This window comes from Bos javanicus, chromosome 4, assembly GCF_032452875.1.
Source record: "Bos javanicus breed banteng chromosome 4, ARS-OSU_banteng_1.0, whole genome shotgun sequence".
Classification (NCBI taxonomy): Eukaryota; Metazoa; Chordata; class Mammalia; order Artiodactyla; family Bovidae; genus Bos; species Bos javanicus.
Window position 1 is genome coordinate 103,449,108 of NC_083871.1, and position 15,663 is coordinate 103,464,770.

Sequence of the window (15,663 nt, forward strand, 5' to 3'; positions counted from 1 at the left end):
CCACCCTGGGTGTTATAGAGAATGTGGGGGGCAGATGTACTCACCAAAATGAAACATGTCCTTAAAAAGAAGTCTAATGCCCACCACGAAGAGCAAGGTGTTCCTTTATATTTTCCCCTGGGAATGAAATGTGGAGGTCATGGAAAATATTTCTGATTATGGGGCATTATCCTGAACTGTTTGCCTGCTTCATGTTGATAGCTTCTCCTGTAATGTTTCTGAATAATACCAACAATGGGATACCCCGCTTTTAAAAGGTCTCCATCTTCTGTGAGAGAAAATTATAACTGCGATGTAACATTTAGATAATCTGGTGTTTGATTTTAGTTTTGTAAACAAAAGTGGATATGGAAGGTTTTTATAAGTATAAAATGTCAGACAGTTAGGACCTGGTGCCATTTTTTTCTTTTGCTAATACACATAACTTAATTTTGGAAGTTGCCCTAATTTACATTTTCTGTCAGCTTTAATGCTTCAGTGAACCTGCTCCAGAAAAGCATAAGAGTTCTCCTTATTAGCAGTATTTAATGTTCCTCACCAGGAGGGCTCTGCTTGGGGAACATGGTTTTAGAGTGTGTTCCCCATATTATCCTGAGACAGTAGTAGAATGTTGATGAAAAAAGAAGAGAAAACCCTTGTTAACTCTTGATACTGATCCTTTTTTTTTTGCTTCAAACCACTGTTGTTTCTAAGTCAGTAATTTGTTCCCAAATCACCCATTTTTAATATCATGGTTGGCACAGTAGAGGGGAACAACCGGCAAGTAAGAAAAACAGTTAAGTCCAAGTGTAAATTTGTAAAGATTTGCACTTAAATGTGGGAGAAAGTTGTGATTAAAAAAAAAAAGGATATGTTGAATATGAGATCATCTTGTCTTTCATTTTGTGTTGCTTAAAAAACTAAGGTTTCAAGCCTTGAGTGGTGGGAAAGAATTGAAACTACTGATCTTAGCAGTTAACATATATGGGAGGGAAATGATTGTAACAGATGATGAGTTCAATTCTGGGCATACCAATTTGGTGAGGTTAGATATCCAAGTGGAATTCTTCACTAAACCATTAGCTAAACAGGATTGCAACTGAGGTGAGAGGTCAGAACTATAGGTACAAATTTGACACATAAATAAAGGAGGTAAGGGAAGGCAATTGGAGAACTAGTGAAAAAACAATAGAAAGCTTTTTAAGAATGTTCTTCATTTTTTCGTTCAGCAGTGGTGTGGACCATTGAGTGTATAAATATGTGAGATGATGTGGCATTTTTGCATGGGAAAATCACCTACATTTTCCCTATAGATTAACTGAGAAATAAAATGACCAGCCCTTTATTAATAATATTTACTGGTAGAAATCATCAGTATACAAAATAAAAGTAACAATTGCTAATGCTTATTATTGATTAACAAATATTCAGAGAATTCAGTTTTCTTGACCAAACTTAGAACTGTGAAAATTTTTTACCACAGAAATTTGGAGTTGATAAAATAAGGCTATAAAAAAAAGCTCACAATTGCAGATGTAGTAGGTAATATCTGATACTGAGAAATTTTGGTTATAATCTTTATTAAGTACACAAAAAAAGTCAGAATGGAAAAAAATGTTTACTTGCTGTATAGGAAATTGTTCAAAGAACTAAATTAGCTTTATAAAGTATATTTCAGTAATTTCTCAATGAAAGCTTATCAGTGCTGGCATGTTTTGAAGTGTTTTTCTTCATAATGATGGCATCAAAGCCCAAGTTGGGGTGTGTCAAAACACTCTGTAATTTACCTTTTGCCTTAGGAGTCTGAGTTCAGAAATGTAGTGGAATTGAAAATCAGCTTTCAGGGGTTAAGAAGAGATGAGATAGTGTGGAAAATGAAGGTTGCCATTCAATAAGTTTGATAATAAAAGAAAGATACATAAGTCAGGTTGTTGCTAGGGGTTAGGGAAGAGTAATGGTTGGTTGTAAGACAGTTGGTTTTAAGATATGTCAGCAGTCTCTGTATATGCAAAAGCAGAGGAAATGCAGAGAAGGTGCAGTGCTTGGTTGACATCTGTGACAGAAAGTTCTGCAGGGGTGGTATTCATGGCATAGGTCAGGTGGTTAGCTTTTGAGGAAGAGGCAGATAAAGCTTTTGAAGAGGAAAACACGGATGGCCATTAACGATGAACGTACAGGGTACTGAGTTGAGGGATCTGAGAGAGTAATAGTCTAGAACAGAAGCTGCAGAGATTGTGCCCAGAAAGACAGTTAAATTACAGATCAGAGACCGAATTGAAATTATATGGAATTAATTCCCTGTGTCAGATGTAGAGATAAGAGCAAAAGTGGAAATCCAAGTTTAGAAATTAAGAGAGGAATGGGTGTTAATACAGACATTGCAATAACAGTTAAGGAAGCTTAACTGGTGCTGAAACGTAGAAGTATTTCCAAAGCCAGTATTGGTCACTCTTTGAAATGTAATTTACACTTCAGCCTTCATTTCTGTCTCCCAGAGTTTGTGTTAGAGTAGACGTAAGACACAGTCTCACATTCATGAGGATATTAAGTAAAATAAATCAATTCAGGTTAAAGACTTGATTTCTTATGTATTTTGACCCCTGGTTTCTGCAGTCCACAGCAGGAGCATCATTATTGGCTAATGCCTCACCTCTGACTCTCATGACATCACCTTTGTCTGTAACAAATCAAAATGTGACTCCTTTTGGGATGCTGGGTGGCCTTGTTCCAGTGACCATGCCCTTCCAGTTTCCCTTGGAGCTACTTGGCTTTGGAACGGACACAGCTGGAGTGACAACCACCTCGGGATCTACCTCAGCCGCTTTCCACCATAGCCTAACTCAGAGTAAGTAGGGCTCTTTTTCTTACATGGCTGCCTAGTCTTGAGAGAACAGGAAACCTTACAAATTTATACTAATTGAGAGCAGTCTAGTTGGAGTTAGTGGAGATTATAGAATTTCTTTTTAAAAGAAATCCAGTTTATTTCTTGTGTATATATAAAATAAGTGGAATTACTGGACTCTGAAATTTTTTTATAGTTTCTAAAGTGAACTGGCTATTCCACATTTCTATCTTAATGAAATTTATAGTAAGAGAAAGTCAGATTTCCTGGGTTATTTGCATGCACATTTATATTTATACACATAATGTATGTGCTCTAGTTTAAAAAAACCTTTGAAGTCGAGGCCTGTGCTTGCATTGGATAAATTATTTTTATTTTTGTATCTAAGAGTGCTCAGGTCTTAGTTTGAAGAAGATCACTGACAAGTGTGTTCTTCCCCCAGATTTACTAAAGGGTTTACAGCCAGGAGCTCAGCACGCAGCAGCGCTTTCCCACGCACCTCTGCCTACACATGTACAGCAAACATTTAATGGTAAGAGAGCCCCCCGTTTCTTCCTCTATCTAATATTTATACAGATTTACCAATATATTAAATCTTTCCTGAAAACAATGTGAGAGAATGACAAAGATTGGAAAAAGTAATTTTCATATGAGCAAATCCTCATCGGCAACAAACGCCTTTTCAGAGAAAGGAAACAGGTAAAGGAGATCTTTTGTTACATGTGCAGAGAGCCTTTTTGAAGGTGTTTGTTATATGGGAATGAGGACAAAGAATAGGATTCATAAGACAGTATACAAAAATCATGTCCAGTAGTTAATCACACTTGACCTTTATAGAAATTTTCCAAAGTGCCAGATAGTCTTGTGACACACATATTAGTTAATTTAATCCTTAAAATAAACCTGTGAATGAGATCACAGTTCCCATTTTACAGATCAGGAAATGGAATCAGAGGTAAGCAACTTGCCCAAGTTGATGGGATAATAAGTGTTTAATCTGAGATACAAATCCAGGAAGTCTGACTCCATGGCCTGTATCCTTAACTATCACTCTTCTCTGCGTCTTAGCCCTGATTAAACCAATGTGATTTCAGACTCTCTGTGTTATATACTTGCAGCCCATCTAGATTCTCTGAGATCTGGAGTTGAACAGTGGACACTGCACCCAACCCTGGCCTCCAGATTCTCGCTCTCATCAGCAGCTGACCCCAGTAAAATGCTGAAACTATTTTGAGGGCCATTTTCAGCATCTTTGAGCAGCTCAGCTGCTCTCTTAACTTTGAAAGCTGACTAGGGCCTCACTGTTCTTTTTGGCCACTGCATTTAAAATGGTTGTTGAGCAAGTTTACAGCTGACCACAAAGTGGAAATGGGAGCTTCAGAGCAATCATGAGGCAGTAGGTTGTAGTAAATGCTCTAAGACACCCGAGTGTTGAGCTGCCCCAGACTAACTCCTTGAGAGAATGAACACAGGACCATAGTTGTGCCAGCGTGGGAACAAAGTGTGAGTCACTCGGTCGTGTCCGACTCTTTGTGACCCCATGGACTATAGCCTGCCAGACTCCTCTGTTCATGGGATTCTCCAGGCAAGAATACTCAGGCCTGGTGGAGCTTAATTTTCCTTGATAAGGCAACAAATGATAAGAGATTTTCTACATTTTTTTTGGGCCCTCGAGGTCACCCAGTCCTACTCTTGTCCAGTTTAAGTAGAGTGATTAGCATTTTCCCAATATAAGTTACATAGCCATATGTAAAACTAGAAAAATCATTCTTCCCATAGCAGACTTTCCTACCTTTTACAATGTTTGCCAGGTTAGGACTAAAAGATGCAGCTGGAGTTTTCACTCCCAGTGTGGTCCAATCATTTACATAAATAATTGAGAGTTATTAATTACTATGTCATGGCAAGAAATTTTCACCTGCATGAAAATGAAATCGACCTTGAAGTTGACCTTGTTTTCTAAGGGAATCAAAAAATGTGATAAGTTCCTTGAAGGAGGGGGACTGATTGTGTTTTTGCGTTTCTTTATAATCCTCGCAGCATTTGACACAGTTGACTATAAGGTAGATAACAAATACTTGTTGAAATAGTATTTGTAGGACACTGGAAACCAGTTAAACCATAGTCATTTTGAGATAAGAGAATCATTCTTCTTTATATGTCAACTTCTCTGTGTTGTAACATGTAAGGTACTAAAGGTTATCTTTCTAGCAATGTCGTCATCCACGTGAAAATTAGAAGTTAATTGTATGTTTTGCTTCATATGCTTTTATTTTTTATGACATGCCGACCCATACTGATTAAACACCTCTTTTCTCAGATGGAGGCCAAAGTAAAGGGGACACTAAATTACCACGGAAATCTCAGTGACTTCCCAGCAAGCGAAGGAGATGACACACTTGGCTGGCTGTTGGAACCTACCTGATGGGAAAGTACTCGTGTGGTCATAGGGCTGCTGTTCTGTCGATGTTTACATTCTCTCGTCCCAAGCACTGTGGTGAGGAGGAAAAAGAAAAGAAAACATTACTTGAGTAAAGCCAGGTGCAGGAGGAAGAAATACTTTTGTGCAAAGTTAAGTGTGACCTTTAGTCTCTTCTAAAGAAAGACAAAGTTACCATATTAACTGACTTGAAAGAGACTCAGTTGTCAAACCCACAGAAATACAAATTTGATTTTTCCCTGGGCAGGAAGAAGGAAATTGAGGATTTGGGTAAACTCCATCCATCCTGGGGGTTGGATCTGAACACTTGTAGACATAGTTGCATAATAAAAGGCAGTATACCCCAAATTAGGCCAGTTTGTCAGGAGTAATGGTCATGTCTGAGTGGACTATGCAGCTAATTTGCCACAAAAAATATTTAATGGCCCTATGTCTGATGCAGACAATAGCTGAGTATAAATCATGTACCCTCAAAAATCCTGAACAAACTTGAATCTTCTCCAGTGTGTAGCAACTCCTGTGTAAATCAGTGGACTAAAGATGTTTCAGGAAAGTTATTTTAGCACAGTGATATATATTACATTTTTTTAAGTCAAAAAATTGAGCCTGTTGCTCATAACAGATGAAACTTAGATGTCCCCTTTTTGTAAAAGGGTCAATTACATCTTCCATTCAGAAGCAGGTACTTAACTCTCTTCTTCAGGTGATTTGTGCATCTGGTGTTGACTGGTTAATTCTTATTTCCATTCTTGATGTTAAAATGTGACTTGTGTTCACATTTTCCTCTTGAGAAATGGGGATCTTTGTTGTAGGACTGCAGCTTTGGTCCACTTAGCCTTTGCAGGCCTGCCAGTATGAACTGTCAGTTTCCCCCAACATCACTTTAGTTCACAACCTCTCCTTCTGTTCTTTTAGCTAGTGGTATTTCAGGTGATTATTAACTATTGATATAAACAGGTATAAGTGTGTATTGCAGTGCTTCTTCATTGGTCATTCAAATGGCATATATGTATTTGGGGGGAATTTTGAAGATGGTATTTTAAAGGGAGGAATTAAATTAGGATCATTGTGTACAGGGGATTATTTTTATAACAATCATAGTGTATTTTTACTCCCTATATCCATTGTAGTGAAACTGATTTGGAGCATTTGAGATTTTAAAGTTTTACTAATACTTAGAGTATTGATATATGAGTAAACCTGCAGATAATAAAACTCCGTTACTAGAGCTTCCTCATGCAAATTGCATGTTCAACAAAGGATGTTAAGGGAGAGATTTATAGTGTTTAGATACATTTTGTTGACTTTTTTCACCTCATCATTGTTCTAGTCTTTTTCTTCCTGTTTAGGCTTCCGAATGTTTTCAAACTGTTCACAAGAATGGTGTAAGCTTGGTCCATTAATAATGCCAGACACCTAAAAAAACTGCACCAGATTGGTAGTAGCAAGATTTCTTACATATGTTTTCATTACAAGTCCCCCAGTACCATTAATATTTATCCAGATAAGGGTATTAATCGGGCCCTTTTTTACTTTCATAAGCAAAAGTTGCAAATAGGCTTTAGGACTGAATAAATTAACACAATGCTTTAGATCTGTAAGCCCATATTTTGACTTCAGAGTCATATTGGCTTACTTTACAGTGGAAAAAAAAGTTAATAACTGAAAACTTTAGTTCCAAGAACTTGTTACAATAAGGGGAAAGGGTTATTTCAAAGGAATCATTGATATAATTACTTGCCTCTAAGAATTTAGTTAATCAGTAAAGCAAATAAGAATGTCCTGTCAACCCTAGTAGATACTTTGGAAGGATACTGGGATGTTGCAGATAGGTTTGACTTGAATGGAGAATGTTTGATTAAAGTTTGTTCGGTTTTTTTAACTAGGGAAGCTTATCCAGTTCTTGAGTTCTTCCAATGTAGCATACCTCTTGCTTTTATCTAATTTAGAGGGGGAAAAAAGTCTGCTAATCTTTAGGAATTTTCCTTTGAGAAGCCACCTTCATTTTACTTCCCTGAACAAGGAGAGAACACAATGCAGATTCATCTCTCTTCTGGTGGAGAGTGGTGCGTGTATTCATCTGTGTGTGTATTTTTGTACACATATATTTATCGATAGATGAGTTCAGTGGTAGTTTAAGTTGAGGAATGACAACTTTGTTAAACCCATCAACTCAGTCACACCATATGAAGACCCCCCATGATTCTGTCTTCATTCGAGAAGAGTGGGATTATCAGTTCCTCCCCCATATCGAAACACCTGAGGGCTCTGGGCTCTGAGGCCTCCTCTGTGGAGATTTTATTCTGTTCTCTTCAATCCTGATTCTGTGAGAACTGCTGCCTCACCCCCATCACATTTTCATTACCTTCATCCATTTCAATCAGACTGCCCGTTTATGTTGTACAAATCAAATAAACATCCTTATATTTCTTAAAAAGTATGATCAGAGAGTTACTGCATGTAAATACCTGTTTCTTTCCTAGATCATAACATTGAAAATGGTGTCCATACTGTACGGTCACCTATTTTTACAGCTTTTCTTACTAAAAACATACATACAAATCAGTTATTTTTTAGCACAGAGGCTTGCAACTCATATTCTATTTTTGCACTTGAAAATCAAATTATGTTATTTTTTAAAGTGGGGAGTAATTGGAAAGGCTATAGAGCAATGTGTCTTTTCTGAAGAGCATTAGCAGCATCCCAGTGTAAAAGTAATCAGCACAGTTACATCCCATGCCATGGGATTCTTGATTCAGGAAAAGGAAGCTATTTTCAACGGTCTTGTATTTTAAATTGCCTTCGCTGACGTATAAGCTGTTACTGTACATACAAGTTAATCCTCAGTATTCACAAGCAATAATGAATGATCAGCAGAGCTGTCTCCAGAGATAGCAGTGCTGAGCCTCGGCTGGAGACTGAGAGCAAAGTGTCAAGCTCATTCAGAGCCTCCACAATCGATGTAAGCAATAATTTCATTACCAGTTGGTTATAATTCTTTCTCATCTGCTTCTGAGATCAGAGGGTAAAAGAAATCATGATTTTAAAACCAACTGAAGAGATTAAGTATTGGTGGAAGAAGTGAAGTTCATCTGAGGTCCCCAAATCTTGATTTTGAGGGACTCAGAGCATTGTGTCAGCACATTCCTTCATGCCTGCCACCCCTTTGATGGATGTTGTTAGCCCAAATTTCTTTCTTTCTTTTTTTTTTTTAACATCATAGAAGCTGAATAGGGTTTATCATATCACCCAGCTAGACGGAAGAACCGGGCACACACCTGTTTGAATGCTGTGGGTTTGACACCTGTATGAAAACAACTTCTACGAAAAGATATTTAACCCAGGATTTCCCCCCGACCCCCAAAGCAGATTTAAATTGTTTACTACCCAGGTTTGGAAAGGGCAGACACCTCTAATCTTTCTCCTATCGTTGCCCTCTACCACACCCCCTTTCCACCTCTACTTGGTTCAAGACATTTTCTGAAATGGAATTCTACTGTTATTCAAACTACCATTGATTACGCGAATACTGTGTCCCTTGGGATCATCTCTTAGCACTCCAATTAATCTATCAGATTTGCTGCTACATTTGTAAAATGAACTTTGCCTGTAATGTTCAACTTCAATTTACAGTTCTTTATTTCTGGGAGGCTTTGTCATATAATTTGACCCATGTGTAGAACTAGGATACTTTAAGGGTGTACCATAAAAGCACACTGGTCCTTGTATTCTTTTCATCATTGAGGTTTTGGATTTTTGTTTGCTCTTTTTGTTGGTCGATGTTCATTTTGTCCTGTTTTAAATTAGAAGAGTGAGAGAAATCTGCAGTTGGGCCAAACTTGAGACCTTGCCCCCGTGCTGCAGCGCTGCAGTTTCTGCTGACTTTACGTTCTCAGAAGGGCACTTTTACTTGCTGTTGTGTATGTATGGTTGTTTTTGTTTGTTTGTTGTTTTGGTTTTTGCTTTTAGGGGGCTTTTGTTTTTCTAATAATGATGCAGAAGACAAATGCAGTAGTAGGTAAATGATTAGAAACATGTTAGACAGTTTTATTTTATAAAATTTAAGAGGAAAGGTTTAACTCTGTAAATCATTTCTTAGCTCTGGTAAAATGGCTTATACTACTCCTCTAAAGCATATTCAATTCAGGCCTTTGTCTTTGTTAAGTGCCTTTTTTGCTTTCTTTTTTCCCCTCTTTGGAAACTATTCTCAGATACCCTAAAGTGAAGGCTAATAACGTCAGGGGATTCAGGAGGAATAATCTCAGAGTTGCCAAGATCATGTCATGCTGTAATATTCTTCTTTTTCTTTATATGTATATGGATATATGTGTCAGATACACACATACATGCATACATATATATGTGTGTATATTTGTATACATATGTAATATATATATATATATATAACTGGTAGCTGCTGTACCATTGCATCCTTTCCAAGCACTCCCCTTTTAATGTTTGCAAAATTTTTGCCTTGTTTATTCCATTGCCTTTAGTTGATTTGAATGGGTAGATTGGGAAATTGTCTTCTCACAAGATACTGTGTTCGCCCTTTGAATATCTGTTTGTAGAAGTTAATAGGAACAACAACTACATATAAAACAAGTCCGTTACTATAACTAAAATAAATTCATTGGCTGCTCCTGGATGTAATCCACTGGTCTCTGCCCTTCAGACTTGGCATGTGTAATACTAGAGAAAGCATTGGAATAACAAGAGTCTTTCCAGGTCAAGTTGATAAGGTACATGATGTCAGACAAGACTAAAGACACGGGAGAGCTAGAGTTAGAACCATGGTATTGTTTCTGAGTTTCGAAGCAAGTTAGCAACTTTGTCCATATTAAAAATGCACCATATACTCTTCTGGAAAGTGGGTTTTGAAGAATTCATATAGCTGCATATCTGTTAAAAGGGTAATAAACTTAGAAGCAGAAGGACTTCAGATATGGAGGGAAACACTCATATAACCCATGGCATTCTTGAGAGAGCTTCAGTTTTCTCATTTGCCAAATAATTACATTTGGCTTAATATGATTTCATGGTTATTTATGTTTCTCCCTTGAGCAAAATAACATAATATCAGTAATTAGTGTTCATCTGTTTCTTGTTGAAAACAGATGTGACATGTGAAGGGAGACTAAGTTGAACCAATCCTCAAAACCCAGTATAAATATATCTAATAAATGCCCCCTTTTAAATACATTTTAACTGAGGAGACTGGTGGCCAAAAAGGAGAAAGCAGAGGCTCCTGGCAGTGTTACTTGATAGCAAGACTGTTATCAGGTGGCCTCAGTTCAGTCATGTTACTCTTGAATTATTGTGTTTAGGGGGAATATTGTTTAACCTTTGTGCCTCAGATTACCCATTAGAAAATTGGGTATAATAATATTCACCTACCTCCCAGGGATATCAGAGACTTTTTCAAAAATATTTTGAGTTTTTCTAAAATGTCCTATATAATTTAAAAAAGTATTATCATCTTCCTGCAGAGGCTAAAAAAATGTTTCCCTATGATGGGTATAAAAAGCACCATATGATTTTTAGGTTTAAAAAAAAATCACTGGAATTCTAATTTAGATACATATGTGTTATTTAAACATATTATATTTGTGGTTGGATAAAATGCTTAGTTTCAGGTTAATAAGAGGGGAGGGGGTAAATAACACTAAGTTTCCTAATTATAAGTAGTTTTTTTGTTTTTGTTAAGCTGTTTATGGTATTATTACATGTGTGATTTTTGCCAAGATTGTGGAGCTGAAGCTAGCTAAAGTGTGAATGATTGGTTACTAGAGTTGATTAATGATCCCAAATGTTTTATCTGCCTCACTTTGCCATGTTCTCAGCCTAATTTCCTTATATTACTTGTTCAGTGATGAATATAGCTAAGGTTTTAACTTTCTAAGAATGAATGGGGGTCTCCTTGTAGAGATTGTGTACTATTCCTGTAACCATAGGTTTATCCAGCTTTGCACTGAAGGGGCAAGCACTACACAGTCTGCTAGGTGTACTTTAGCCAGTCTACCTTTGTAATTTATGCTTCTTTAACGTGAAAGAGTTGGAGCCATCAACTGCTCAGGTTGTAGAAAAATGGGAGAGAGGAGGCAGGTTTCTCTTCCTAGCTGGGGCAGCCATGGGAAGGGTCGGGGTACAAAGAAATATATTTTGCCCGGCTCCAGGGACGAGAGGAAGGTCATCTTATCCTACCCTCCCTCCATCGGGTATATGAAGCAGTAATACATAGAATTTTCCTTTTATCATTTAAAACAATAACAACAGGAAACATTGGATGCTGCTTCTCTGTTAGAGCTAGATGCTGAGCACCATTTGTGAGGAGATGTGTGTAGATTTTGTAGCACATATTCAGGGTCAGGAAAGAGAATGTCAGGTGATTAGGAACAAATGATCCAGTGTTGAGTGAGTCGGGAGAAGGCCCCAGGCCCAAGAAGACAAAGCCTCTGAGTTAATTCCCAGAACTGGCTGAGGTCCTCTCTAGTGATAGGATGTTTTTCCTTAAAAGTCACTTTTTGGTTTTTTGTTGTGTTTTCCAGATAAAGCCTTAGTTAGTAGCCTCTAAATATCAACTATGCAGATAAATATACATGTTTTCCACATTCTTCCTCTTTTTTTCATTCTTTAAATAACAGATGTTAATTAAGACTTCTACCCAAAGAAATAAGGCATAAGGGTTTTGTTGAATGTGTGTTTGTTCCTCTCGGGAAAATTAATGGAAACATAAAAATAGAGATATTTTGTGTGTCCATCTGTCCTAAAATGTGAACTTTATATTCAAAAACTAAGTACAGATTCTGGTGCACACTGTAGTTAGAATCATGGAATGTCTTCGGGTTGTTAAGATAAAACCATCCCAGTGTTCAATTCTGAGAAAGTTTTAGATTCTCTGGCACAGTGTTCAGGTTTGTGGAGCTAATAAACAGATGGTCAGACTATCATTATAAAGTGGCATTAAATATTAATGTCAGATTCTCATTCTTTCTTCACTTTCTTTAGTTTTCATTCTTCTTTTCTCTAGTCTGAGCTCTCAACCATTTCATCAACCAGTGGCTACACTAGAATAAAAGTTGCTAAGAGTCTGGGGAGGAAAGGTTAAACTTTCACCTCCTTTTCTCATTCACATTGGTCATCTACGCTGGGTCCCCACTGAATTTGAAAGTAAAGACTACAGGCATGTTGTAGGAGACTGTTTACATCCCAGCACACTCAGACAGGGACTGGTAGGATTTTAATCAGGCTGCCTTTGAAAAACTTGATATTTTTCTCAGATATTCCCAAAGTACCATTTGCTTGAAAGTAGCTATTTGCGATCTTTATTTAATTTCCTCATACTGTAATATGTAATACTTATGCTTTTCAGACTTTCTTTCATATGTCCATTTTAGAGCAGGTTAGTACTTAAATTTTGGACACTTTTCCGAACTGTTACCCAAACAGGTCAAGAATACTTAATAAATAAATAAATAAATCTCAGTAGTATAATTAAGGGGGTCTATATGTCCAGGACTTAGAATCATCACTGGTGACCTGAATTTTTTTTTCTCTTCTCCTTTGTGTTAAAAATAGATTTCTCTACTATATAATATAGTAGTAGCTACATTGCATGGCCTCTTCTTGATACTTTTCAAGGTTATTCAAAAGAGAACTCTTATTTGTTTTTATTATTTGTTGGGCTTCTATTTCACATAATAGTCTGCCTTGCTTCTTTTCATTAATTCCTCTGGAATAAACCTACTTTACAAAGTTCTGCGTCAGGCCATATGAATCCTTAGTACCAATTTTAGGTTCCTCAGAAAACTCTTGATATATTATTTGTTACTGTTTTGCCAGTAATAATATAATCCTATTTTATCTTGTCTAGTTTTAAAATATTTTGTAACAAAGCACTAACAGAAACTTAATTGAAACACAAGCAAGGTGACTATTACCTTAGATAACGTGGAGGTACTGTTGTTTAATTTAACAGTTCCATCTACCCTCCAAGCACATTTAGGAGTTGGCAGTAACCAAGACTAGCCAAGTGGCATATTCTTCTATGTGACAGCCTGCTATATTACATTTCATGGCCTTCTGGCTATAAACTTCCCTCCTTTTTCGCTTCTCTCATCTGTTTGCAGGAGTAGTGTGCCCTGTGCCAGCATATTGGGTTTTCTTTCTTGTACCTGTGAAATTACCAAGAATTACCCCCAATTTTGGCCAGAGGCATTAAAAGAGAAATTATTCTCAGTTGACAGAGTTATTACTGTTTTATATAGGTGGTCGGAAAGTTGACCAAGTTTGGCCAACTTTTAAAATCCTGGCTATGCTTACATAATTAATTACATAGACCTTCTGAGACTTGTAGATAAGCAAGGGGCCCTTGCACCAGTAGAGGTAGGTTTCCAACATACACACAATTTTTTTGGCCAGCCTCCAGAGAAGGGATTCAAGCTTTGTACTGCTCTATTGTTGGCTGTCTTTGAAAAATTATATTACAGAATGTATCAAAAATATCTAATTGTTTTTAAGAGTATGTAAATCTTAGAGCTTGCCCTTCCTTATCTGTTGCTTGCTAAACACTGGCAAGCTGAAAAGGAAAGGAAAGGAAATCTCTGGCTGGTGAAAATTTTGTGCCCCAAACAATAAGTTAATCAAAGTCTCCCAAGGTAACCAAATGATGAGTGTTTTCTCGTTTATTACAAGCAAGAAAATTTATTTGCAGTTGTAAAAATTATCGTGGGACTGCAGACCGATTTGCTATAACTGATTGGAAATAAGGATTCTGATTTTTAGTCTGGGTAAGCACATATTTCCAACTCTTGCAGTATGAATTTTGATAAAGGAAAGACTTTTGTTTGGTAACAGAAGGAAAAACGGGACTTATTTATACAGTGAATGCTCACTGTATAGAGGAATGTCCCTCTGGTTACACAGCATCTTCTTTCTTGAGCCACCTCCCCACTTTATATAGATGCCAACAGGTTTTATAATGCATCTTGAAGGAAGGAGCCTAAATAATTGCTGCTCCTCTGGGTGAAAGGCCCTGACTACCATATTGCAGTTGTTTTTAGGGAGGTGTGTTTTTGCTAACTTGAAGGGATATGCTGTATTTTAAATTTAAATAAATGTGTGACTTAATATTTTGGGAATTTTTTTTTCCTCCTTTAAAACTGGACCTGAACACAGCTTTGAGTTGATATTTGTAATAATCTCAGGACCTGAAAGATTGTAGCATTTAGTGTGTCTTAAAAATTATGTACTGTACCAGCCATGGATTTTTGTAAATATACCTGTCTCCCTTTTTTGTATTATTTTAGTAAAAAAATAATAATAATAAATTTAAATAAAAGGGGGTGGTGATGAGATGTGAATGGGTGTGGGTATGTATGTGTGTATGTTTGTATAAGGCTCTTTTGAGATGAACTGGTGCTTGTTTAATTTCCGGCTCTAATGAGAGCAGGAATATGGACAAAACTGCTGCTACCGAACCCTGCACTAAGCCTAGATGTTTCCATTGTGTTTCCTAGTGACTGATCAGGAAATGACTAAGTTAAATTCTTCTTCCCACTGCCATCTTGCCTTTGAATTCTCAGTTCTACACACTTTTTGGACTTTAATGGTAAAGTTTTCCAAACTTTGGGTGGTTTGCTGGTCTCTAGTTTTTAGAGAGCTCTTGTCACTATTTTCTAAAGACAGAGGAGGACAGGTAAAATTTTTTAACCCCCCAAAAAAATCACATTTCATAAAACCCTGATGACTTTTGGATATGTGAGAGGATTTAAACATTCCTAGATGTGGATCTGTGAATTTAGTAAATTGACCCCATTGATATATATATACTCCTTCAGTGCAGGGATTTTTTTTTTCTTTTTTTCGCAACAGCCTTGCTCATATTCCAAGTGTAGCTAAGCAAACCCCTGTTTTAAAGCAGGAGCCTTATTTGATTGTGTAGATGTTTCCTGTCTATCCTTTGCGACAGGGCCTTTTACATGAGTGTTTTTTCTTTTTGTATGTGTTACGTGTTGTTGTATTAAATAAAGAGGAATGTACATATTATTCTTGTGTCTGTTGTATCATTGAGTTAACTTGAATTTTAATATCTCATTCTTTCAGTGGTGCTGGAGTATCTCTTGCTTGTAACACACTGTGCTGGGTGTTATGGGATACAGAAATCAGAGGCATGTATTTACCTACCTACCCTCCATGTATTTACAAAGAGTCTGCAATCATATGACAAGTTACAGTTCAAAATGTGTCACAAAGGTGTGGTCCATGGCCACCTGCCACTTGAGTTCAGAGCAGGGGAGAAAATAGGCTGGAAAGATCTGAGGAGACCTTGTCAGGTTGATGACATTTGAACTGGGCCTCCACGGATAAATGGGATTTGACTGGGAAGGAGGAAAAGGGAGCA

At 37.1% G+C, this 15,663-nt stretch overlaps 1 protein-coding gene across 3 annotated transcripts in view; it reads left to right on the plus strand.

Moving 5' to 3' along the window:
* The window catches only part of UBN2 (ubinuclein 2), a 79,900-nt gene extending 64,592 nt beyond the window's left edge, over window positions 1-15,308 (plus strand). For all 3 annotated transcript variants that reach the window (XM_061414854.1, XM_061414855.1, XM_061414856.1), the window contains 3 exons: window positions 2,593-2,824; window positions 3,264-3,353; window positions 5,142-15,308. In XM_061414854.1, coding sequence (XP_061270838.1) covers window positions 2,593-2,824; window positions 3,264-3,353; window positions 5,142-5,191 — 372 coding nt within the window. In that variant the 3' untranslated portion in view covers window positions 5,192-15,308. The remainder of the gene's footprint in view (window positions 1-2,592; window positions 2,825-3,263; window positions 3,354-5,141) is intronic.
* The last annotated feature ends 355 nt before the right edge of the window (window positions 15,309-15,663 follow it).